The sequence below is a fragment of the Podarcis filfolensis genome, assembly GCF_964270895.1.
Source record: "Podarcis filfolensis genome assembly, chromosome: 14".
Lineage (NCBI taxonomy): Eukaryota > Metazoa > Chordata > Lepidosauria > Squamata > Lacertidae > Podarcis > Podarcis filfolensis.
Genome location: NC_139616.1, coordinates 50,429,098 through 50,453,842, shown reverse-complemented (window position 1 = coordinate 50,453,842; position 24,745 = coordinate 50,429,098). Strand labels below are relative to the sequence as shown.

General features: G+C 46.4%; 1 protein-coding gene across 1 annotated transcript; it reads left to right on the top strand.

Moving 5' to 3' along the window:
• Window positions 1-1,807: 1,807 nt before the first annotated feature.
• On the top strand, window positions 1,808-24,539 carry LOC310749183 (cytochrome P450 3A9-like). The gene is made up of 13 exons (XM_083585765.1): window positions 1,808-2,034; window positions 8,030-8,123; window positions 8,948-9,000; window positions 10,421-10,520; window positions 11,341-11,454; window positions 12,892-12,980; window positions 14,257-14,405; window positions 15,757-15,884; window positions 16,766-16,853; window positions 18,006-18,166; window positions 20,169-20,395; window positions 22,060-22,222; window positions 23,696-24,539. The coding sequence occupies exons 1-13, from the start codon at window positions 1,964-1,966 to the stop codon at window positions 23,783-23,785; spliced, it is 1,527 nt and encodes a 508-aa protein (XP_083441891.1). The 5' UTR covers window positions 1,808-1,963; the 3' UTR covers window positions 23,786-24,539.
• The last annotated feature ends 206 nt before the right edge of the window (window positions 24,540-24,745 follow it).

Below are 24,745 nucleotides of genomic sequence, written 5' to 3'. Positions count from 1 at the left end.
GGATTTTGTTGTCTTTAGAAATACACCAGAAAGTAGCAGGCCAGCCCCTAGGGTTTGTTTATTTGTTTCTTTGTTTATTGCATTTATAAACCCACCTTTTTCTTTCAAAGGAGCTCAAGCTGGGTTACACGATTCTCCTCCAGCTCCTCATTTAATCCCCAAAACAGGTAGGTTAGGTTGAGAGGCAGTGGCTGCCACAAAGTCACACCCAGTGAGCTTCTTGGGCAAGTGGAGATTCGAAACCTGGACTCCCAGGTCTGACACTCTAAGGAATTGTTATTCTGAAGATGGGGGTGACATCTCCAGAGTGGGGGCGACGAAGAGGAGAAGGCCAAGAAAGACCCTCACTGTCTCTTTGTTGCCCCACTTCAACACAACAATCCTGCAGTGTGCTGCCAGAGGGCTTGCCCTCAGTTAGTTTCTGCCACCAACCTTCCCACTTACAGCCTGACTCCCTCGCAGGGCTGTTGTGAAGATTAATGGGGAAGGAGAGAGCCGTGCATTGTGCCTTGAGCTCCGTGGAGAAAATGGTGGGAGGGGGGCTATTGATTTGCTTTTCGTTCTTGATTTTATCATGTATTTGGTGTTTTTTATATTGTGTTTTTTATGTTGTGAACCGCCCTAAGATCAGTGGATGAAGGGTGGTGTACAAATTTTAATAATAATAATAATAATAATAATAATAATAGGAATAAATAAATGACAGGAGCAATAGGAAAGTGCAGTCCTGTGCACTTAATTTCAGCAGTTCAAGGACTGCTAAAAGCTAAGTCACAGGAGTCTCTGAAACGCTTTTACACCTAAGCAATGTAGTGCCATGTATACTTAGAAAACTTATGTCATAGCACATCAACATGTGTGTTTTAGAACGGGGATGATTTGCAAACTTCCCAGAAGCCGTAAAAAGATGGGTATTGACAGGATCCTTTGGGGATGGATTTCCAGGTATGAGCTGGGGGAGAAGGGGAGAAAACCCCATACAGTGGTACCTTGGTTCTCAAACTTAATCCCTTCCGGATATCCGTTCCAAAATCAAAGCGTTCCAAAACCAAGGCACGCTTTCCCATAGAAAGTAATGCAAAATGGATCGATCTGTTCCAGACTTTTAAAAACAAACCCTAAAACAGCAATTTCACATGGATTTTACTATCTAACGAGACCATTGATCCATAAAATGAAAGCAATAAACAATGCACTGCAGTCACACAATCAATCAGTAGCTGAACTGGGTTCCACACAGTCACAAAAACAAAACAAAAAAAGCTGCAAAAACAGAAGCAAATAGCAAAAAGAGACGGACCTCAGCGTAACACTCAAAACAGAAGTGTGGCCCTCAAACTGGAAGCGTAACACTCAAAACGGAGCACGTTCGGCTTCCGAAGAAAGTTCGCAAACTGGAACACTTATTTCTGGGTTTGCAGTGTTTGGGTTCCAAGTTGTTTGAGTACCAAGGCTTTGGAGAACCAAGGTACCCCTGTATTGCACTAGATTTCACAGCACAGACGGGTGGTCCATTTTATCTGTAGGGCTCCTTCATTACCTTCAAGAGGACAGCACATAATGGGGACACTTGCTCCCTGTTACGCAACATGTTTCAGAGAAGAACAGGCCTATGTAATGTTGAAACTGCTTGTTCTCTTAAAAAAACAACGTATCTAAATAAACTGCTGGTTCTTTGAAAAATAATAAACTGGCGGATTGATTTCTCCTCCCAGTGGCTTAGAGTTTTCAACTCTTTTCAACCCTGGTGATTAAATTTTGATTACACAACCTTCTGCAGGTCAACTTATTTCCTTTTGCTCCACCCCTCTCAGAGGAAATAAATGTGCATCCAAGCCTCCTTTAGTCACTGGGCTACTTTGGTATCAGAAGACAAGGAGCTCTGCGCTACCCCAAAGCACTTCCTTGCCTTACCTCTGCCCCAAAGTGCCAACCTTCTCAACGGCAGAAGTCGGAGGAAGCAATGATGGACCTCCTGCCATTCTCCATGGAGACTTGGGCTCTTCTCGCCCTCTTCATAGGCCTACTGATGCTGTAAGTAAATACTGGCATTATTGTTCAATCCCTCGGGGCATCATCTGTGCAAAACTGGGAATTTCAGCCTCTTGGAGGTCCTGTGGGCAAGACCTCTCTCGCCCTTCCTCCCTTGTGAGTCCACCTCCTCACTGCCTTTATCAGCAGGTGCCATTTCTGGTTCTGGTGCAGAATCCTGGGAACTATAGTTTCTGGTGCAGAATCCTGGGAACTATAGTTTATGACTGCCAGAAGAACCCTCTAGTCCAGCATCCTGGTTGGTGGCCAACCAGATGCCCATTATGGGAAGGATTTGAGAGGTGGGAGAACCACTCTCGCTCCCCTGTGTCTTCCAGCAACTGCAATTCAACTTAAGCTTGATGGGAAATGTAGCTTTGTGAGGTCCGCATCCCTAACACACTACAGTTCCCAGAACTCTTCATGATGTGGCGTAAGTGTGCTCTCGATGCATGGTGCAGGTGTGAGCAGCTGCGCATCTACTGACCCTCATGGGCAGGTAAAACATACAAGCAGGTTTGCTGTTGAAGTACTACCAGCAGGGATCATTCAGTTAGTAGCCTAAGGGTTAATTGTTAGAGGTGGGAGGCGGAGGTGTTGCCTAGCAAGCTGTCAGAATGGTAGGATACTGGCTGAGGCCACTCGTGCTCCGATTGGCTGTGTAATTCTGAGGGAGTTTCCCCCTGTATGCTTAGTTGAACATCTTCCTACCATTGACAAGGCCTGTAAATAATAATAAAACCCCCCACTCTGTTTATTTTATATGCTGCTTTTCTTCCATTTACCTCAGTAAAGTATGATCAGCTTCTTTTCTCTCTCGATTCCACCTCCATTATTCAAGTGACTCTGTTAACATACTAAAGGTGACTTGCAGTCACCAGGACTAGAAACCTGAGAAATTTCATCTTTGCGAATTTTACTATGGAACAATATGGTCTGCATCTCCCAGACTAATGTGCAGTTCAGAACTTCCTTTTACACTCCCCAAAAGTTCTGAAGCAGTCCTTAGCTACAGAAGCAGAGAAAAATGCATTTTAAAATGTGCATATTGAAAGAAAATACATTTGGGGCTATTTATGTGTTGAACCGCAGCTAGCTGGGGCTGATAGGAGTTGCAGCCCCAAACATTTGGAGGTGATTTACATTGTTTTTTCCCTCTCTCTCTATCTCGTTAGCTTTGTAAAGCAAAGGTATTAATGAATGTTTACTTACCTGTGTGTTCCCCCCTGAGACAAATGGCGTATAAGTTGTGTTCTGTATTCATAATTTAAAAAGAAAAGAAACATGTGGGGTTTCTTTTAATAGAGTAAATACATAAATGTGCATTGTGGGAGAGAGAAATGATTCAAGGCTTACATTTAAATGCAAATTCTTTTGTAGAGTTTCTTTCAAAAATAGCAGATTAACGGGTGCAGTGGTAAGGTTTATTTTGGGGGGTCTGCCCTGCACCCCCTAGGCAAGACTGCCATCCCTTCAGCAGTGCCAGAGTAAAATCCAGCTGCCAGTCTACTTGGAACGGGGTGAAGGGCACCATCTTGTTTTTTGCCTCAGGCAGCAAAATGTCTTTGTCTGGCCCTGCGTAAATGAACTCTCACATCCAGGCGACATGGGCCACATTCTCCCCAGAAATTTAAAGCTCCGTGACCCCACTTTAAACAGCTGTGGCTTCCCCCGAAGAATCCTGGGAGTTGTAGTTTGTCGAGGGTGCTGAGAGAATGGGTTATTCCCATTGCAGTGCTATAATTTCCAAAGTGAAGGAGGGTTGATGGCTAAACCACTCTGGGTTTGGCAGTTCTGCAAGGGGAATGGGGTGTGTGTCTCCTAACAGCACCCTTAACACACTACAACTCCCAGAATTATTCGGGGGGAAGCCATGGCTGCTTAAAGCAGTGTCACAGAGCTTTCAATGTAAGGTGCAAATGTGTCCCGAATGAACTTGGCCTGAACAACAAAAAGTGGTGCGTGGTTGGCCAGGAGCGCGAGCAAAAACTTGGAGCGATACCCTTAAAAAAAAAAAGAAATTGGGTTGTTTTTTTTAAAGCAACTTAAAACCAAGAGGAAGACAAAACAAAATCCCGAAATGAAAAACTTCCTTGAAGAAAACCCAGTTCAGGCTGTAACTTCCAGCTCCGCTTTGATTCCTCAGCAATAAATATGTGTAAGCAGCATTTTTCTCCTGTGCTTCCTCCTCCTCCTCCTCTGTTTTTCTGCCTCTTCGCCTTGAGCTGGCAATGAGCTATGAGCCCAGAGAGAGAAGCTTTGCTTTTTTTAAAAAAGGGAAAAAAAATATCTATTTTATTTTATTTTGCTAAAGCCTTTAAGGACCCCTTTCCGCTGGGGCACCTTTTTCCTTTATGAAATGATTGCTTTTACCTCAGGGTTATCTCTCTCTGAAGATTTCCGCCGAAGCAGCAGGCACCCAGCCTTTTATCAACGGGGGCGCTTATTAAACAGCCTTACAAAGTAGTGATTGCCAGAGTCGGGGAGGGCAGGATCCGCCCCCCTCCTCCTTCCCAGAGTAAACGCTTAATTCCTGAGTTAACATTAACAACTTGAGCGCCTCCGGGAAGGGTTTTGAAGATCTATCATCCGAACATTGTGTTCTATTTATTAAGGGATGGGGAGAGAGCGGCCGTTTTTAACAGCTAAGCTAATTTCATTTAAACAGAACATAACTTTCTTTCTTTTTATCAGCAGCAACCAGAAGTCTGGTTTTGTCTTCCACCTCGGCGGCACAATGGCCTCCTTCCAAAATGGAGGCCCTCATGCGTTACCCTCTCCGCCTGCTCTGCCCTGCTGCCTGTCGCTCTGAATCATTAGCAGAGAGCGGAAATGGCAAATAAGTCACATTCCCTCCAGATATTTAAAGCACCATAATGCCACTTTAAGCATTCAGGGCTTCCGCCAAGGAATTCTGGGAGCTGTAGTTTGTTAAGGGTGCAGCTGTTTGTTAGGAGGCCCCTATTCCACCTCACAGAACTACATTTCCCAGAGTGGTTTATCAGTCAATCCCACTTTCCACGAAACCGGGGATTGTAGCTTCCTAACAACTTGCCGCTCCCTCAACAAACTACAGTTCCCAGAATTCTTTGCAGGGAAGCCATGACTGTTTCACGTCGTGTCATAGGGCTTTAAATGTGTGGCATGAATGTCTTCTTCCATGTTTCTCAACAAGGGGGGTGGGCTCCCCACACTCTCACGGACCCACCCACCCACAGGACACAATCAGGCATTTACCTGGTGGTATTGCAACCAATCCGTCAATAACTCCTTTATTTCCTCAAATGTTTTTAATTTTAACTGACTTCCTACCACTGTCAATAAATCTTTCTATGTGGCCCACTCTCTTTTCATATTTAACTTTTTTTTACTGCTATTGCTTCAATTGGAGAGAGCCACCAAGGGGCTTTACATTCCAATAAATTTTTATATCTATTCCACACACACCTCATAAATTGATTTTCTTATTGTGTGATTCAGGAATCCTTTATGCACTTTTATTTTATCATACCACAAATATGCATGCCATCCATATCGATTGTCATAACCTTCCAAATCCATATAAATCTGTATTCTCTAACAAAATCCAATCCCTCAACCAACATAGGCAGGACACTTCATAATATAGTCTCAAATCTGGCAGGGAGAAATCAGGCAGACATACTGTTTGCTGGCTGAGGGTTATGGGAGTTGGAGTCCAGAATATCTGGAGGCAGGGTTGCCATACGTCCGGAATTTCGCAGACACAACTGGGATTCGGCAGTCGGAAGCAGTGTCCTGGCGGAACTCACTGAAATGTCTGGGGAAATCTGCATGTATGTGGAAGAACCTGGCAGTGTGAATCAGCTCTTAGTTGGATAGAAAAGGATAGCGGCGCACATGTCAAGCACAGTTGCGAAGAACAGCCAACACTGCCCCAACATTAGATTTGTGCACAGTGGTAGAACTTGCAGCAGTCAAAAACAGTAAAACTGAGTGGTTAAGAGGCTTAACCATTCCTTCTTCCAAAGTCCTGTCTGTATCAGAGATCATAACTATTTTATCAAGCTTTAGAAACTTTGAGAAAGGGGCTTGGCTCAGTAGTAGAGCACATCCTTTATATGTGCAAATGGTCCTAGGTCCTTAAGGTAATCACGTCACATTTCCAGAGCGGATATACAAAGGCTCCCTGGAAAACTGCTGCCATTGTGTGCAATAGTGAGCAAAGGGAACCAGTGGCCTCATGGTGATGGAAGGTAGTTTTCAAAGTCCTTAAGAAATCAGAGTGTTCAGGGGGCCCAGACCAGAGGAACAGACTTCCACTGGGGTCTTGTTTTAGGGCAGGGGTCAGCAACCCGTGGCTCCGGAGCCGCATGTGGCTCTTTTACACCTTTGCCGCAGCTCCAGGGCGGATACTAGCGAGGGGAGGAGGCGCATTGTGCGCCCTGACACTCCCCACTGTGGCGGGCGCTGTACTGGCTGTGACGTCGCATGGGGGCGGTGCGTGCGTTAGTCACGCACTGTCCCGACGTCACCTTCCCACCCGCCCGCCCGCTACATTGTAAGGGGCATGTACGCTGGTCACTGTTTTGCAGGGGAGTGAAAAACACACACACACAAAAGGTAACTTGTTAATTTAACGTTTATTTCTATGAGGAGGAGTAATTCTGAGGGGTCAAACAAAGAAATAATAAAAAAGTGACAAAAAAGTTATTTTTATAATGACGAGTTTTGCGGCTCCCAGTTTTTTTTCCTTCGGAAACGGGTCCAAGTGGCTCTTTTTGTCTTAAAGGTTGCAGACCCCTGTTTTAGGGGGTTCATTGGGAGAGGGGTTGTTGTTGATATTAATTTTTTTGTATCTTTATTTTTATCTCTTTTTTTAGATTTATGTGGGAAATGTCCAGTTTGGTTGTTTACTTTTTAACGAGTTTTATTTATTGTTTGACTACATTTGTTATTGTCAGGGACTCAGGAGCAGGAGCACTGGGGAGAGAGGAAATGGAGAGCGAAGGGGAAGAATCCGAGGGCAGCGTAGGGGAGTATGACAGTGGCCCGAGAGATTCCATGAGCTTCTCCAGCGAATCAGAAGATTCCCAGAAGGGGGCGCCTATGGTCAGGGCAAGGGGGGTCCCAGGGGGGACGCACCAGAAACAAGGAGCCAGAGGGGAACCCCAAAGCAGCAGTGGGGGATTGGGACCAGTTTCCCCACCAGAGCGTAGTGGGGGGGAAGAGTCACATGTGTCAGGGCCAACGTCTCCTCCAGCGGGGAGAGAGAGCGAGTCAGGGCTGACCACGCCTCCAACGGAGGGGAGGTCAGTTGCAGCTAGCCCCCCCAGAGGGGGAAGCAGTGGCAGCAGCAGCAGTGAAACGGTCAGGAGAAAAGTTACCGGCTGGGCGCGCGCGCCAAGTTCAAATGTACAGGCGCAGGGAACAGCAGGAGACCCGGATGGGGAACCAGCTCCTAAAGCCCGCCGGAGGGAGGGAGAAGGCTCAGGGGACTCAGCGTCAGAAGAGGCTAGAAAAGGCCAGACCCCAACGGCCAGGCGAAATCAGAGACGGAAGGAACTAAGGAAGAGGTGGAGTAAGGCTAGAATCTTAAATTGGTGTCAGGGGGGAGGAGACTCAGACGGAGCATCAGCGGTCTAACAGTTGAGACGTAGAGCTGCGCGCTGCGGCTCTGGAAGTGAAACTGAACTTCAATAAAGACTTTTGTACTTAACAAAGAAGCAGCGTTGGTCCTTTGTGAGCTGGGACCTTGGGCAGCCCTGACAGTTATATTTGTAATTACGCTTGTGGGCTTTGATCTATGAATACTCTTGCAGAGACGCACAAACACACGCACTGCCAATTCATCCTGCAGTTGCTAAGTGATATATTTGCATCAAACTTTAGTGTCTGAATAGCCTTCTTTTCTTCATGCACCTGCCCTGTTACTACGATCATCGATGCTGCACAGCAACACCCCACTCTTCCTTTTGTTTTTACCAAAGCATAATGGATCCCCTTCATTTCTTTTCAGATATGGCATTTGGCCCTATGGCGTCTTCAAGAAACTGGGCATCCCAGGACCACAGCCAATCCCTTTCTTGGGCACTGCCAGCGCCTATCGCAAAGTAAGCTCACAAAGGAAGGCCATTTCATTAGCTGAGGGGCACTGAGGTACAGTGGTCCCTTGGTTCTCAAAAAGAAAAGGAAAAAAAACACACCGATTTAAAATACAGGTTAAAATGCAATTTAAAATGCAGCCTCATTTTAAAAGTAGCCGATAGATCAAGACCATAAGGGGAGGGAACCAGAAGGGTCAGACTGAGTCCAAACCACAGGCCAGGCGGAACAGCTCTGTTTTGCAGGCCCTGCGGAAATATATCAAGTCCCGCAGGGCCCTGGTCTCTTGGGACAGAGCGTTCCACCAAGTTGGGGCCAGTCCTGAAAAGGCCCTGGCCCTAGTTGAGACCAACCTCACCACCTTGCGACTTGGGACCTCCAAAGTGTTGTTATTTGTGGACCTTAAGGTCCTCCGTGGGGCATACCAGGAGAGGCAGTCCCGTAGGTACGAGGGTCCTAGGCCGCAGAGGGATATGATTTTGTCTTGCCACAGGTGAGCAGTTACTTAAAGATTGGCATTGTTTGCAGAATGTTGTGCCATTACGGACACTGTGTCTGGAAAACGTGATGCTATGCCATGGTTTGTTAAATAAATTACAAGTCATCTCACAGATGAGCAAAGGGCCTCATTTCTCCCAATCTTGGTTTTGTTTCACAGCTGCTCTTGCCTCAGGCCTCTGTAGCATAGCGAGCATTGGGGTGAGGACAAACAAACTTGGTTAGTCGGCTGGGCTGGGACAAAGCACACTTTGGCTAAACAAATTACGGCTTTGCATCGTGGGGGAACCAGGCTTAAGCTGAATTTAACTCTGTATTAAAATATCCATTACAGGGAGTAACGGAGTTTGACAGAAAATGTTTTCAAAAATATGGAAGAATGTGGGGGTGAGTATGCCTTTTCTTCTTCTTTCCTTAAGCTGGGAAATTCAGTCAACTTGTAGAGTGATCGGTTAACATTTGGGAAGAGAAACTTTTAGTTGGTGGAGCTACAGACATGAAGTTGCATTTGATTATCACTGGATTGCTATTTTGGTTCTGGTGTGTTTTGAAATGAAGAAGAGAAAGTGAAAGGTGGTCCTCCTTTCTAGAAGCAACCTTAGTTTATTAAATTATAATCTATTTCATGCTTTCCTGAATAAACTGTGGCAGACGCAGAAACATCGAGGTCTGAGTAAAGTAGATATTTGTTTACGTGCAACCACATGAAGGTATGCTTGTCTTGTTCCTGCCTCCTGTGCAGTGAATTATTTGTGGCAGGTCAGGATTAGCTGCCCCTGGATTAATGGAGAAAATTGGTCCCTTAAACATTGCGCCTCTAAAAAGCACGCTTTGTTTGTATTTTGCAAAGATTTTTATTTGTTTTAATTGAAAAGCAAAAAACCCAAAACAAATCCCAAGAACAGCACTCCTGCTTCCTTTTAGTTTTACCCAACCTGGAAGCATAGCTCAGCTCCAATCATACAGTACAGAGAATCTGAAAGTTGCTGGTGTCAATATAAAGAAAAATGTTTAAGTGTGTGTTCATATTTACTGCTGTTCCTAACTGCAAAGCACTTACTGACTGGTGGTGCCAACTTTGGAGAGGTGGCAGGATATAAATACAGTGGTACCTTGGTTCTCAAACTTAATCCTTTCCGGAAATTGGTTCCAAAACCAAAGCGTTTGAAAACCAAGGCACACTTTCCCATAGAAAGTAATGCAAAATGGATTAATCCGTTCCAGACTTTTAAAAACAACACCTAAAACAGCAATTTAACATGAATTTTACTATCTAATGGGACCAGTGATCCAAAAAAGGAAAGCAATAAACAATGTACTGCAGTCACACAATCAATCAATCAATCAATCAGTAGCTGAACTGGGTTCCACACAGTCACAAAAGAAAAAAGAGCCACAAAAATGCAAACATAAAATAAACAGCAAAAACAGATGGACGGAAGTGTGGCACTCAAACTGGAAGCGTTACACTCAAAATGGAGCACGTTCGGCTTCCAAAAAAAGTTCGCAAACTGGAACACTTATTTCTGGGTTTGCAGTGTTTGGGTTCCAAGTTGTTTGAGTGCCAAGGCATTTGAGAACCAAGGGACCACTGTAAAAGGATTAACTGATAGGCTGATTGCAAAGCAACTTATTCTGGGGCTGTGGTTTGAGGGATCAAGTGATTTCTAAAAATGACAGAAGTTGGACATGCATGCCTTAAAACCAGCCAGGAAGTGCATGGCACAGTCCAGTCACGCTGGGGCAGTCCATAATTTCCGATCTTGCCAGCAATGGCACAGCTTACTCAGAGGAGTGTTTGTCCTAGGTTTTATGACGGCCGGTGGCCTGTGCTGGCTGTTACTGATCCAGCCATCATCAAAGTTGTCCTGGTGAAAGAGTGCTACTCCGTCTTCACCAATCGCCGGGTAAGTCCCTATTTTCAGTCACGTTCTGAAGGGGCCCTTTAAGGCCCAGCAGGGCCTCATGTCACAGGAAACAAAGCTAAGAGGCAACTGGAAGAGGGACCTGAAACAAAAAGGTTAAAGTGTTATCGCTACCGCCTTGAGCATTTTGTTGCTATATTGGCTCATGGTTCTTTGTTGGGGGCCATTTGAGGGGTTTAAATATATGTTTATTTTAATATACAAATGCCTACATTTCTGCATACCTGGGAAAAGCCCCCCTCCCCTAAAAAAATGCACAGAAAGAAGCTACAACCTAATTTTGGGGTGGTTATGTTTTGTTTCTAGGGTTGTAGCTCCATGACAGAGCCTCTGCCTTGCATGCAGAAGGTTCTGTGTTCAATCATAGGATCATAGAATCTTGAGTTCAGAGGGACCTTGAGGGTCATCTAGTCCAACCCCTGCAATGCAGGAATCTCAATGAGATCATATATGGCAGGTGGTCATCCAACCTCTGCTTAAAAACCTCCAGGGAAGGAGAGTCCACAACCTCCTGAGGGAAACCATTCCAGTGTTGAAGAGCCCTTGCTATCACAATGTTTTTCCTGATGTTGAGTCAGAATCTCCCTTCTTGGTTTGAGTTCTACACTCTAGAGCAGCAGAAAACAAGTTGGGGCCATCTTCCATGTGACAGCCCTTCAGATATTTGAAGACAGCTATCAAATCTCCTCCCCTCCTTACTACACTCAACATACCCAATTCCCTCAACTGTTCTTCATAAAGTCTCGTTTCCAGACCCATTATCATCTCTCTTTCTCTCCCTTTTTTTTTAACCTCCTGACAGATGTTCGGTCCAACAGGCAAGCTGAAATCAGCTGTTTCAGTAGCTTCAGATGACCAGTGGAAGAGGATTCGCACTGTGCTCTCCCCCACTTTCACCAGTGGGAAGCTTAAGGAGGTAAGAGCTGGGACTGAGCTCACAATAAATGCTTAAAAGATCTAATAGTATTTCCTGCAATGCCCAGTCCAAGTCCCTGACTAGGACTGGCTTAGCCAGCAAAAACATGTTAATAAAGAGTTCTGGCCAGGATATTCTCCTATCCCTTTCTAAATGTTGCGAATGATCTAGTCTTTATTGCGCAAAAAGCATTTCCCTTGAGAATCTCGGCAGTTATTCTTTCATCAGAGAAGCCTAATTAAAAGTGCTGGTTTTGACCTTTAGGATACACCCAAAACTGTGTGGAGGACAATGCGGATTGGGATATGTCATCCCTTCAATGTGGGAAGCAGTAAATGCTGCTGAATGCCCATTGCTTGGGATGATAAATGAGGAGTGTCGCTGTTGCGCTCGAGTCCTGCTTGCGGGTTCCCACCAGGGCATCTGGTTGGCCGCTGTGAGAGCAGGATGCTGGGCTCAGATGAGCCCCCTTTGGCCTGATCCAGCCCCCACACTATTCTTAGGTTATTGCATGTGGACTAGGAGCCACTGCTCTCTGGCCCTGCCAACCCTCCACCCCTTTGCCGACTCCCATCCCTTCTCTTCACATCCCACACAGCTCTCCCTCCCCTCACAGGTCCTCATTGTTTCTCCATCCCTGCTTTATTCAAACTTCCGCTGTTGTTTAAAACTGCCACTTTAAAACCTCCCCTTCTTTTTCGTTGCCCTCCCTTCCCCTGGCCTGCCTTCATGCAAAACCAGGGTTGTGATGGGGACACTACAAATCCTCCAGTGGGGATTGCGTGACGACAACCCTACATTTTTATGCATATAGGAAGATATACGCTAGGCTGCTTCTAAGGTGAACTTGAAGAGATTGGGAAAGTTAGGAAGCAACAAGACTGCAGTCAGGGAGGGAGTTTCAGTTTGGTTTCCTTAATACAGGGCGTACTTTTGTTTTTGGGGTGCCTTTTGATGTTATTGGGACGCGGGTGGCGCTGTGGGTTAAACCGCAGAGCCTAGGACTTGCCGATCAGAAGATCAGTGGTTCGAATCCCCGCGACAGGGTGAGCTCCCGTTGCTCGGTCGCTGCTCCTGCCAACCTAGTAGTTCGGAAGCATGTCAAAGTGAAAGTAGATAAATAGGTACCACGTCGGCGGGAAGGTAAACAGCGTGTCTGTGTGCTGCTCTGGTTTGCCAGAAGTGGCTGAGTCATGCTGGCCACATAACCCGGAAGCTGTATGCCAGCTCCCTTGGCCAGTAAAGCAAGATGAGTGCTGCAACCCCAGAGTCGGCCACAACTGGACCTAATGGTCAGGGGTCCTTTTACCTTTACCTTGATGTTATTGCAAGCAGCAGTGGTTGGCAGACCAGGCAGGATATAAATGACCCCCTTTCTGCTTTGTGTTGCCCTGTGCCACCTTCTCTCCCCTCCTCACCCTGTTGCCGCCACCTAAGATGTTTCCTATCATCAAGCACCACGTGGACAGCCTAGTGAAAAGTATTCAAGGCAAAGTGGAGAGGGCGGAGCCTGTGGACATCAAAGAGTGAGTAGCTGCCCAATATGGCAAGTCATGCAACTCTTTGGGAAAACTCACCTTTCAGGGTGATAAATAGGCCTATGGTCTGGGGGGAGGGGAAAGCAAGATTTAGTGTGGCTGAGACTGGAGATTGTGGAATACTCTTGGGCAGGGGGAGACTGTGGCATTCCTGGCTTCCCTTGAGCAGAACAGGTGGAATTCACTTCCAAGAGAGGTTAGGCTGGCTTGTTCCTTGCTATCCTTCCACTAGCAGGCTAAGACCTCTTTCTTTGGGCTGAAACCCTGGGCTGAAAACCAGCTGAAACACCTGGCTTGAGAGCAGTACATGTGAAAAGGATCTAGGAGTCTTGGTTGACCACAAACTTGACATGAGCCAACAGTGTGACGCGACAGCTAAAAAAGCCAATGCAATTCTGGGCTGCATCAATAGGAGTATAGCATCTAGATCAAGGGAAGTAATAGTGCCACTGTATTCTGCTCTGGTCAGACCTCACCTGGAGTACTGTGTCCAGTTCTGGGCACCACAGTTCAAGAAGGACACTGACAAACTGGAACGTGTCCAGAGGAGGGCAACCAAAATGGTCAAAGGCCTGGAAACGATGCCTTATGAGGAACGGCTAAGGGAGCTGGGCCTGTTTAGCCTGGAGAAGAGGAGGTTAAGGGGTGATATGATAGCCATGTTCAAATATATAAAAGGATGTCACATAGAGGAGGGAGAAAGGTTGTTTTCTGCTGCTCCAGAGAAGCGGACACGGAGCAATGGATCCAAACTACAAGAAAGAAGATTCCACCTAAACATTAGGAAGAACTTCCTGACAGTAAGAGCTGTTTGACAGTGGAATTTGCTGCCAAGGAGTGTGGTGGAGTCTCCTTCTTTGGAAGTCTTTAAGCAGAGGCTTGACAGCCATATGTCAGGAGTGCTCTGATGGTGTTTCCTGCTTGGCAGGCAGTTGGACTCGATGGCCCTTGTGGTCTCTTCCAACTCTGTGATTCTATGATTCTATGAAACTTGCAAGCTGCTTGCACAGTACTCAGTATATAATTAAAGATGCTCTTGACAGCCTGGAGAGTCAAGACCTGCCCCCTGGAGGGGGCCAGGCAGATATGGGGATTTGGCAGTCCTAGGCCAGAGACACAGCAAATACCCTCCCATGCAAAAAACCCCCAAAACTCCACCCCTCCTGATTTTCACCGAATAGGGCAAATTCAACCCACTTGTTCCAGGCTTTCTTCTTCTTCCTGATTTCTGTCCTGTGTTTTATTTTATTTTTTGTCTGTTTAGGAAATTTGGGGCCTACAGCATGGATGTAGTGACCAGCACTTCCTTTGGGGTAAACACGGATTCCATGAACAACCCCAAAGACCCCTTTGTCAGGGAGGCGAGCAAGCTGGTGCGGTTTGACCTGTTCTCCCCAGTCTTCGTTTTATTATGTACGTTACTTCTACTGCATATAAATATAAATATCCCTGCTGCTCCCAGAGGCCAGAGTCTCAGGGCTTATCTCCCAGACCTTTTTGGGGGCACCACACTTTCCAGGCAAAGCTCCATGCTTTAAAACTCTGTGTCCAAGATAATTTTTTTTATTTTGTCTTGGCGCTTTCCCCAGGAAAACCCAATTGCCATTTGTTCCGATCTTGCATTTAAACGCAGGTTTTCCCAGGGAAAATACCAGGTCAAAAACACACAAGTGCTTGGACACGGAGCTTTAAAGCCTGGCCCTGTGCCTAAAAATGCAGCACAAAATGAGGTCTGGATGAGCCCTTAAACCAGTTGCCCTGCATATGGTGATTTGATTGACATCCTGGGATTGGGTCTGGAGAGTCACTGGCCTGGTTCAAGCGAGGAGCTGGGCTGGAGATGGTCTCCTGCATTCATGGTGGCCAGGGCAGGCTGTGGACCATTATCCACCTGAGACAAGACACCCTACTGACCCCACCCCGCAGACCTGGGCCCATGCTCTGGCAGGGTGGAAGGAGACCAGTGGCAACAAAGCTGCTCTGCGGTAGAAAAAACCCTTTTGGATGGGAGTCTTGGCCAAGAGAGGGTGTTCCGTGAGGTGCTGCAGCAGCTGTTCTCCTTGGCTTTGGATGAGCCTTCCGTTTACCAAAACCCAAGTTGGCAGTTGCCACCACCATCACTAATAATAATAATAATAATAATAATAATAATAATAATAATAATTTATTATTTATACCCCGCCCATCTGGCTGGGTTTCCCCAACCACTCTGGGCGGCTTCCAACAAAACACTAAAATACAATAACCTATTAAACATTTAAAGCTTCCCTAAACAGGGCTGCCTTCAAATGTCTTCTAAAAGTTTGGGTAGTTATTTTTCTCTTTGACATCTGGTGGGAGGGTGTTCCACATGGCGGGTGCCACCACCGAGAAGGCCCTCTGCCTGGTTCCCAAGGCCAAAGAGGGGTGGCAGTTGGAAGGAAAGGGTTTGAGGTGGGGTTTTGGTTGTGGAATTAGGGTCTCTCACCCCCTGTGGAACATGCTGCCTGAGGCAGGTCGCTTCAGGTTGCCTCAGTGGTTTGCCGGCCGGCCAGTCGGCCGGCCGGGAAAACCCCTCCAGCACATCCCTGGACCCTTGTGATGTTGGGATGCCAAGCCATGCTGTCTCCCTTCTAAAGGGTTTTCTGACTGCACAATCCAAGCCTTCTGTGCATATGAGTACCTCCTCAGTTGTGAGGCTTAGAAAATGGGGTCTTGCATGCTGGGATAATGCTGCGCTGCTTCCCAAGGTTTATTCTTTGCTCTTTCTCTCCCCTCCAACCAGATTTCTTTCCATTCCTAAGTCCCCTTCTGGACAAGATGAACTTCCATATCTTCCCCAGCAGTGCTGTGAACTTCTTTGCCAGGGCAATCGCGAACATCAAGAGGGAACGGGAGCAAGCGAAAGGAAAGGTAAAAAACAACAACAACAAAATCCTCAGTGAGTTAACCTAGATGAGGAAAAAAAATCATTTTAGATTTTTTAGATGGGGGAGGTGGGGGGGAAAGTGCATTGGTGAGTCCTGACACTCTGATGCAACTGGTTAATTTTCTAAGTTTTTTTTTTTTTAAAAAGATTCGTTTATAGAAGAATTTTAAAAAGATTGGAGACTGACTTAAAAAAAATTAATTCTAATATTTGTATACCACCCTATATCCGGAGGTCTCAGGGCAGTTCACAGAATAAAATCAAAATATAAAACCACACAATACATAATCAAAATAAAAACAACAACCCAATAACCCCCTCCCCAATCCCCCCAACTCATTTTAGAACAGCATAGGATCCTCACAACATTTAAAGCAAGACAATTAACAAACCTGGACAGGAGCCACTCATTGAAAAGACTGTAATCTCAGTACTGTCTGTGGCAATATTGATTGGCAACCAAATTGGCCAGGTGCCTTTCTGATAGGTAAAGGTAAAGGGACCCCAACCATTCGGTCTAGTCGTGACCAACTCTGGGGTTGGGGTGCTCATTTCGCTTTATTGGCTGAGGGAGCCGGCGTACAGCTTCCGGGTCATGTGGCCAGCATGATAGAAAGACAAAAAATAAGAGGGGGAAGGGGGAGCTATCCAGTCCCACCCACCCCCCATTCAAATTGCATTGCTTTTAAGATTAATCCCTCATGCCAGGATAGCTCAGTTGGTTAGAGCAAGGCACTGAGAATGCCACGGTTGCAGGTTCGATCTCCGTATGGGACAGCTGCATATTCCTGCCTTGAAGGGGGTCGGACTAGATGATCCCCGAGTTCCAATGATTCTAAGATTCTGTGGTTATTTTTGTTCCCAGGGCAGAGTGGATTTCCTACAGCTGATGATCGACTCCCAAAAGTCAGATGTGCAATACGAGAGCAATGGTGTGAACCACAACTATAAAGGTAACATGTGCTGTAAAAGGAAGGTCCGAAGTCTGTGCATGTGCAATGGGGGTTGTTGCGTAGCTGTCAACTTTTCCCTTTTCTTGCGAGGAATCCTATTCGGAATAAGGGAATTTCCCTTAAAAAAAGGGAAGCGTTGACAGCGATGGGTTGTTGTGGTGTTTAAATGGGGAGGGGAACCATGTATGACGCCTTGAGCTCCTTGGGAAGAAAAAGGCGGGATAGAAACCAAATACATAACAAATAAATAAATCCAGGCGCACAAACTCTAAACATTGCTTTGCCAAAGAAATGGAAGGAGCTTGGCAGCCACACCATCCTGTGAGGGAGAAACGAATTTGAGCCTCAGGCTCTGTGTAGCTTTTGCATTCGTCGCCGTAAATTTTATTTCACAATAACCATAACAGCAACAACTTCCATTCCATCCCGGAGCTTCTGGGCTGATCACAGATATGCCCCCACCCTGAGCTCCTTAATTGGGGTTGGAATATATATTCTGAAAAAGCAGATTTTGCAACCTTGGCAGGAACCCATGCTTCCTTTGATGTTTTCTATGAACATTAATTAACAGTACCAGGAATTCATTATGCGATTCCACCCTCCAGCCTTGCCTAGGGATAGGCATAAGAACAGGTGAGCCCATCCCATTTTAACTCATCCTGTTTTCAAGGCGGACCTACATTTTGGGTGGCCCTAAAGCTTGAACTGTCATGGAGACCCCTTCTCAACCAGGAATGAAGTCGAGGTAACCACTGTTCTCATCTTCACTGGGGTTGTTCCATGACAGATCAGCGCTTAAAACCCCCCCAAAAAACTACTACATCTCAGATCTGGATTAAAATTTCTATACTGGGTTATCTCACATGTCAAAGTCACTGGTGTGAATAAATATTTCCTATGCATTATAGTTCTCAGGTTATTGGCGGGATCGAAATAATATACTTCATTAGTTTCACATACCCTCCAACATTACAATAGAGACGTCCTAAGGAAAAGTGGGACATTCCGGGATCAAATCAGAAACCGGGATGGCTTCTGTAAATCCGGGACTCTCCCTGGAAAATAGGGACGCTTGGGGGGGTCTGGTTTACTAGTAGATCTGCTTGCGCTTCCATCCAAACTTTCACCTTTCTCTCTCCTTTCTCTGTACAGCATTGACCGAGGAAGAGATTTCGGCACAAGCCATTGTGTTCATATTTGCGGGATACGAGGCCACCAGCAATATCCTCGGCTACATGGCATACGAATTAGCGACCCACCCGGACGTCCAGCGAAAACTGCAAGATGAGATTGACGCTGTCCTGCCTAATAAGGTATTTGGCATCGCTCAGGGCCAAGCAGTAGAGGAACCCCTTCCATCAACCACATCCATTATGCAGCACCTGCCTGTGACCTCTTTTACTGTTAAAAAACCAGATATAAAGTGGCATTGTATAATACAGGGCCTCTGTGCTAGGGATGTTGGAGGAATTTGGCACCTGTGAATTCTGATGCAAACTCACCTGGCCTTGGACTGCTTAGTGCAGATTGGAACGCAATCTGCCATCTTTGAGGTTGTTGGGAAAATGCCCTGGGCTGCCCCTGCAGCCCCCGAACTCTGAGCATCCTCCGGTATGTGCAGCTCTGGAAAAGGCATTTCCACTCTTCTCCAGTGCGCTTCAGCGACATATATCAAATGATATATCCACACTAATCTTCTGGCAAAACACAGCAAGAAGTGTGAGACATTGTAGAGCTAAACTACGTATTTATTTACACACTATGTACAGACAAAGGATTCATGGTGTCCTCTCTCTCTAGTTCCTAGGGAAGAACAGACAGAAGTAAAAGCAAAAGTACAGTACAATAGCTAATACAGCGGAAGAGATTAGACTGTCTTCCGTTCCCACACTCTTCCCAGACAGGCGTGTGACTTACACCAATTTCATCTTCAGCTTCGGAGGTGTGACATGCTAACAGAGGTTTCACGGACTCCATATTTTGCAATCCGTTTCTCGGCTCAGAAACAAATGGAAAAACAATGCACCAATATTCATTCATTCAACTGACTCAAAGGCAAAAGAAAGAATTATGTACCCAAATTTAATGATTTGTTTCATGAAATGAATACACTACCTGATTACCTTCCTTTTAATTAAAAAAAACACACACCCTTGGAAGCAGTTTACAAAAGAAAGACAAAATATTGGTAAAAACAGTTAAAAGCAAGTGTTTTAAAACATTTTAAAATAAAATAAAATCAGCTATAAATGAAAAAAAAGATTAAAGGAAATGGTAGCATTCTACATTCTACATATCTGGGACAGCTTCTCTAAACAAAAATGTCTTTAGCAGGCACTGAAAAGAGAACAGTGAATGTACTTACCTGGGTGGACAATGAGGAGTGGAGGGGGTGGGGGTCCAGCTGGAGAACCCCCTAGAGAAGCCTCAGGAGAGAAGGCTCAGAGCCAGGGGAGTGGGACATAGAAGACAGGCCAGAGGATGAAAGGGGGGCAGAATAGTTGGATGCTGAAGAAGCAAAAGGCTTGAGTGAGAGAGAAGAAGAGGCAGAAAGCACTGCGGACACAGGACAGGCAGCTGAGGAGGAGGTGGGGACAGAGGTTACAGCAAATTTGTAAGGGCCTGACGGTCCTACTGTAATCAGCTCCCTTCCTCCCTTGTTTCTAAGGGCCTAGAGGGCCCTGCATGTAGCAGAACAAAGAGCACAGAGGGTGCAGAACCCTCCTCCCAGATTGAGTTTAAGACTGTTGGGAAAACATCCAGCCAATGAGGAAATGGGAGGAAGAGATTGTCAGTTCTGGCAACTGCTTTGCCCGTAGGTTTTTCTGTTTGTATTCTGTTTCCTTGAATAAGGGACACAGGTGGCGCTGTGGGTTAAACCACAGAGCCTAGGACTTGCCAGTCAGAAGGTCGGCGGTTCGAATCCCCACAACGGGGTGAGCTCCCATTGCTCGGTCCCAGCTCCTGCCCACCTAGCAGTTCGAAAGCACGTCAAAGTGCAGGTAGATAAATAGGTACCACACCGGCGGGAAGGTAAACAGCATTTCCGTGCGCTGCTCTGGTTCGCCAGAAGCGGCTTAGTCATGCTGGCCACATGACCCGGAAGCTGTACGCCGGCTCCCTCGGCCAATAAAGCGAGATGAGCGCCGCAACCCAGAGTCAGTCACGACTGGACCTAATGGTTAGGGGTTTCTTTACATTCCTTGAACAAAGAACCAACTTTACTACTTCTGAGTTTCTGTGTTGGCCCCAATGTAGACAGTGACCAACTTTATAAACATAACTCTCCCATCCCTCTCTTCCTCCCTCCAAAAGGCTCCCATCACCTATGATGCCGTCATGCAAATGGAATACCTTGACATGGCCACCAGCGAAATCCTCCGGATGTACCCGGTTGGCGGGCGAATCGAAAGAGTGTGCAAGAAAGACGTGGAGGTGAATGGAATCACCATTCCGAAAGGGATGACAGTTATGATTCCACCGAGTATCTTGCACTACGACCCAGAATACTGGCCGGAACCCAAAGAATTTAGACCCGAAAGGTACTGAACGCAACAGCCACCTCCTCCTGCCCCTCTTTGCTTCTAGTCGTCAGGGTGTGTGTAAGGCAAGGACTGGGAAAACTCAGAGGGAAATCCCCACTTGGCCATGAAGCTTGCTGGGTGATCTTGGACCAACCATGGTCTTCCAGGGTTGCTGTGAGGATAAAGGTGGAAAGGGAAGAGAGCCAGGAGCATTGCCCTGAGCTTCTTGGTAGAAGTGATGGGTATAAATATAATCATTAACCATAAGAGGTTGTGCGAGTTTGGGGACAGCATAAGGGTTCTTGTTTGTGGTTGTGGAAAGTATTGAGTTACATAAGAACATGATAAGAGCATCTGCTGGAGAAGGCCAATTTCCCATCTAGTCCAGCGTCCTGTTCTCCCAGACGCCCCAATGGGAAACCCACAGGCAGGATTTGAGCACAAGAGCAAATCTCCCCTCCTGTGGTTTACAGCAACTGATCTAACCTCACATTGGATGAACTACTTCTCCTTTATCAAGGATGGAGAGCATGTGAGACCCAGCCAGCATTGCCAACAGTCAAAGATGATGGGAGCTATAGACCAACATCCTAAGGACCACACCTTAAGCTTCCTCATCCTCGCCTTGCACCAACAAACGCTTCTGAAGGCATGGGTTGCAAACCTCCATCCTTGTTCCCAAGTCTGAGGAGGCAACAACCCCCCCCCCTCTCACACAACTCTGGCCTTTGTCTTTCTCCCTAGCAGCTAGGTGAGGGAGGGTTAGGGTTCGGCCCCTCCAGCCCTTCTCACTGGCTCATAAGAGATCAGCACAAATAGCTGGGCCTGGTGAGCCCTTAATGTTCCCAACCCCATTGTTAAAGTTATAATTTGTGGGTTGCCATCTGATTTTATTCTGATTTTAAGCTGTATTTCAACCGATTGTTAGATCTTATGTTTTAATGTATTATATATTTGACGTTAGCCGCCCTGAGCCTGGTCTTGGCTGGGGAGGGTGGAATAAAAATTATCATCATCATCATCTAGCTGGGTTTCCAACAAAATATTAAAAATGCAATAAAACTTCCCTAAACATAGGTGGTGCTTAGGTGGCAACTATCTCACAACAGAACTTGCCTGGCTAGCTCCACAAGGGAATCCTCCATTAGCTTAAACCCAAAATTTTTTTTTCTTTCCAGTAGCACCTTAAAGACCAACTAAGTTAGTTCTTGGTATGAGCTTTCGTGTGCATGCACACTTCTTCTGAAGAAGGTATCTGAAGAAGTGTGCATGCACACGAAAGCTCATACCAAGAACTAACTTAGTTGGTCTTTAAGGTGCTACTGGAAGGAATTTTTTGTTTTGTTTTGACTATGGCAGACCAACATGGCTACCTATCTATAACTCCATTAGCTTGTAACCCTTGCTGGATCCAGGACCCCAGGAATTAGAAGGGGCTCGGGCATCAGGCAGACTTAGCCCCCAGACTCACAACAATGTATTTGAGGGAAGAGTGCATCAAAATGCTTTCAGCTCCCTGGTTTGGTGGTGCTGGGAGGACAGTATGAGAGCCTGATCTGCAGAACTCCCATTCTGAGCCCTGCCAGAGACCTGACAGGCAATGCATGGGGTCTTTTCTTAAGCCCCTTCACTGCTCAGACGGTTGCAAACGACGGTTTATCCTCCCTTCTTTCTGCTAACAGATTCAGCAAAGAGAATAAGGAGAGCATCAACCCTTACATTTACCTGCCATTCGGAGCTGGTCCCAGGAACTGCATTGGGATGAGGTTTGCTCTCCTTACCGTGAAGGCTGCTATTGCTAGCCTGATGCAGAACTTCACCTTCAAGCCCTGCAAGGAGACAAAGGTGAGGCACCGACCCTACCATCGGGTAGAGGGCAGCATCTGCCTTGGGCAGCAGCCCCTGGGAGGCTGGGGAAGGACAGGGAGGGTTGTGCCACCTGGGCACCCGGCTGCTGAGCTTGGGTTAAGTGGAGGGGCTGCTGTCCGCATGCCGGTGCTGAAGTCAGAGTCCGCTGCCAGGCCAGGCGGCTTCATTTGTGGATGGGGGGTGGCAAGCGGAGGGTGGATTTTGCCCCAGGCAGAAAAACTCTTGGGCCAGCTCTGGGACCTGGGACTGATCTGTGCTGTTGTCAACATGGGAGACAGCCAAACTGAATCATCTGGAGCTTTTCCACCATATGGAAGTGTCAACAGGTGATGCCTCACCTGCAACACAGGTGGTACTGAGTGTTCCAGAAGATGCTGCCACTTCTTCTTAACCCTTTAGTGCTCCTCCCTAACTGAGGGCTTATCCACACCTCCCTTTGCTCCACAGCTTTCCCTCGAGGAAACCTAATATTTAGCACTGAATCAGAACAAAGGCAATCAGATTTTCTGTGGCGCTTGTGCTGATTTAGTGCTAAAGAGTGGGTTTTCCAGGGGAAAGCAGTGGGGCAAAGGCAAAACCACTCGGACCCATGCTGTGGGTCAAGTGGAAAACCACACAGACTTGTGGTTCCTGGGCATGGGAAGTGTGGTCATATGTGGGCACAGCAGCGTTTGCTGCCACTCAATATTTATTATCTATGCCTTTCATCCTTTTGGTGCACCCCCAATGAGGGAAAGCCAGATGTGGAAGGTTCTTTTCAACTGCACATCTGATGCAGAGACAGAGGCACCTCAGGAAAAGGCAGCTTCAGATGTCCCTATGTTGCGGGGGGGACGACACATGTCAAGGGTGGGTGGAGCTGAAACCAGTGGCGGGCAAAGCCACAACCCAAAGTAGGTCAGGTTGCCACCTTTTCTCTCTTTCTCCCCCTCTCTCTTTGCCAGGAAGGGACAGATTACTCTTGCCAGTTGTCAAAACCGATCCCAATCATTTGCAGAGCTGCCATTTTATTTTTTTTAAAAAAGCCAAGGGCTGTGCCCAAACTGGAGAGGACCATAGGCTGCCATTTTCTGATCATATGCTGTCCCACGTACTGCTCAACTACACAAACATGCCTATTAATTGGTCATGGGCAGCAGCCCTCTTGGCTCCAATGGTGTCTGAATAGGCTTGCAAATGCACAGTGTTCATTTCACATGGGCTGAGATTGTTAGGATTGGGAGGTTATGGCTGCAAGTCCTCTGGCTATGGGGGAAAACACATTATTCCTTTTAGACTACTGCACTCTTGTGATAAGGGCGTAAACATGCAGTGGAAGAAAGTTGAAGAGTTTGCGATATCTCTGAGTCCATGCCTCTTCACCATCCTTAAGATCTCTGTTGCACCTCCTTTTTCAAAACCCTTCTGTTTTCTGGCCTCTAAATCCGGTTTTTCCCTCTCATGTTCCAGATCCCAATGGAATTGGTCTCAATAGGACTGATAAAGCCCAAATACCCCATCATCTTGCAAGCCGTCTCCAGAACCAGCTCTGCACAGTAGTTGAGTTTTTCCAGCAGAATCCCATTACTTTGGCAATGCTGAGAGATCTGTGGCCAGTGTATCAATCCTTTGGACCATTCTTCTGGTGAAATGTGTTTTGGCCTTTATTTGCACAAACTCTTCCGTCCCTTGCCATGTGATGACTTGGACATCTCAAATTTTCATCCTTCACAATTTTCTACTGTGCATCCATGGGCACGTGGCTGAGGTTGCGTCGATGGAAGCCTAGCAACTTAGCAGTGACAAAAAAAGTGAGGCTTTCACCTCTGAAAGCAGCAGTTTCCTGAATAAGTTCTGCTGGCCCTTACATGTCTAGCTGATTATCATCACCCACGTGGCCAGTTCAGAAAGTGTGGCTGTGATTGCCGGTGTGACTGGGAGCAAATTCATTCACTCTTAATCAGCTGCATTTGCTTCAATAATGTCAGGATGCAGGGAAATCAAATACTTTACGTGGGTCCTTGACTTCCTGGGATTGCTTTATGAAGAAAGAAGTCCTAAACAAGAACAAAAAATGTGGTGTTGAAGAAGCAGCTGGGGGAAAGGCAGTAACAAGATGCAAAAATACTCCTAGGGATCAGGGTCTGCTGTTATTTTGAGTGATTATTTTAACCCCCTTCCTCCTCAAAAGTCCTAGTACTTTCCACCAAAACTAGAATCAATAAACCTTCAAGTATGTATGTATGTGTGTGTGTTTGTGTGTGTGTTTTCAGAAATAAGATTGTACCAACAAAAATAAAGAGTAAAGAAACAACGCCAGCTATGTGGGACATTTATTGCAGGTGCCATAAAATGGGCAAACTGTTCAGGATGCTTTGGCAGATGTAGAATCATGGAATCCTAGAGTTGGAAGGGACCCTAGGGGTCATCTAGTCCAACCCCTGCAATGCAGGAATTTCGACTAAAGCATCCTGACAGATGGCCATCCAACCTCTGCTTAGAAACCTCCAAGGAAGGAGA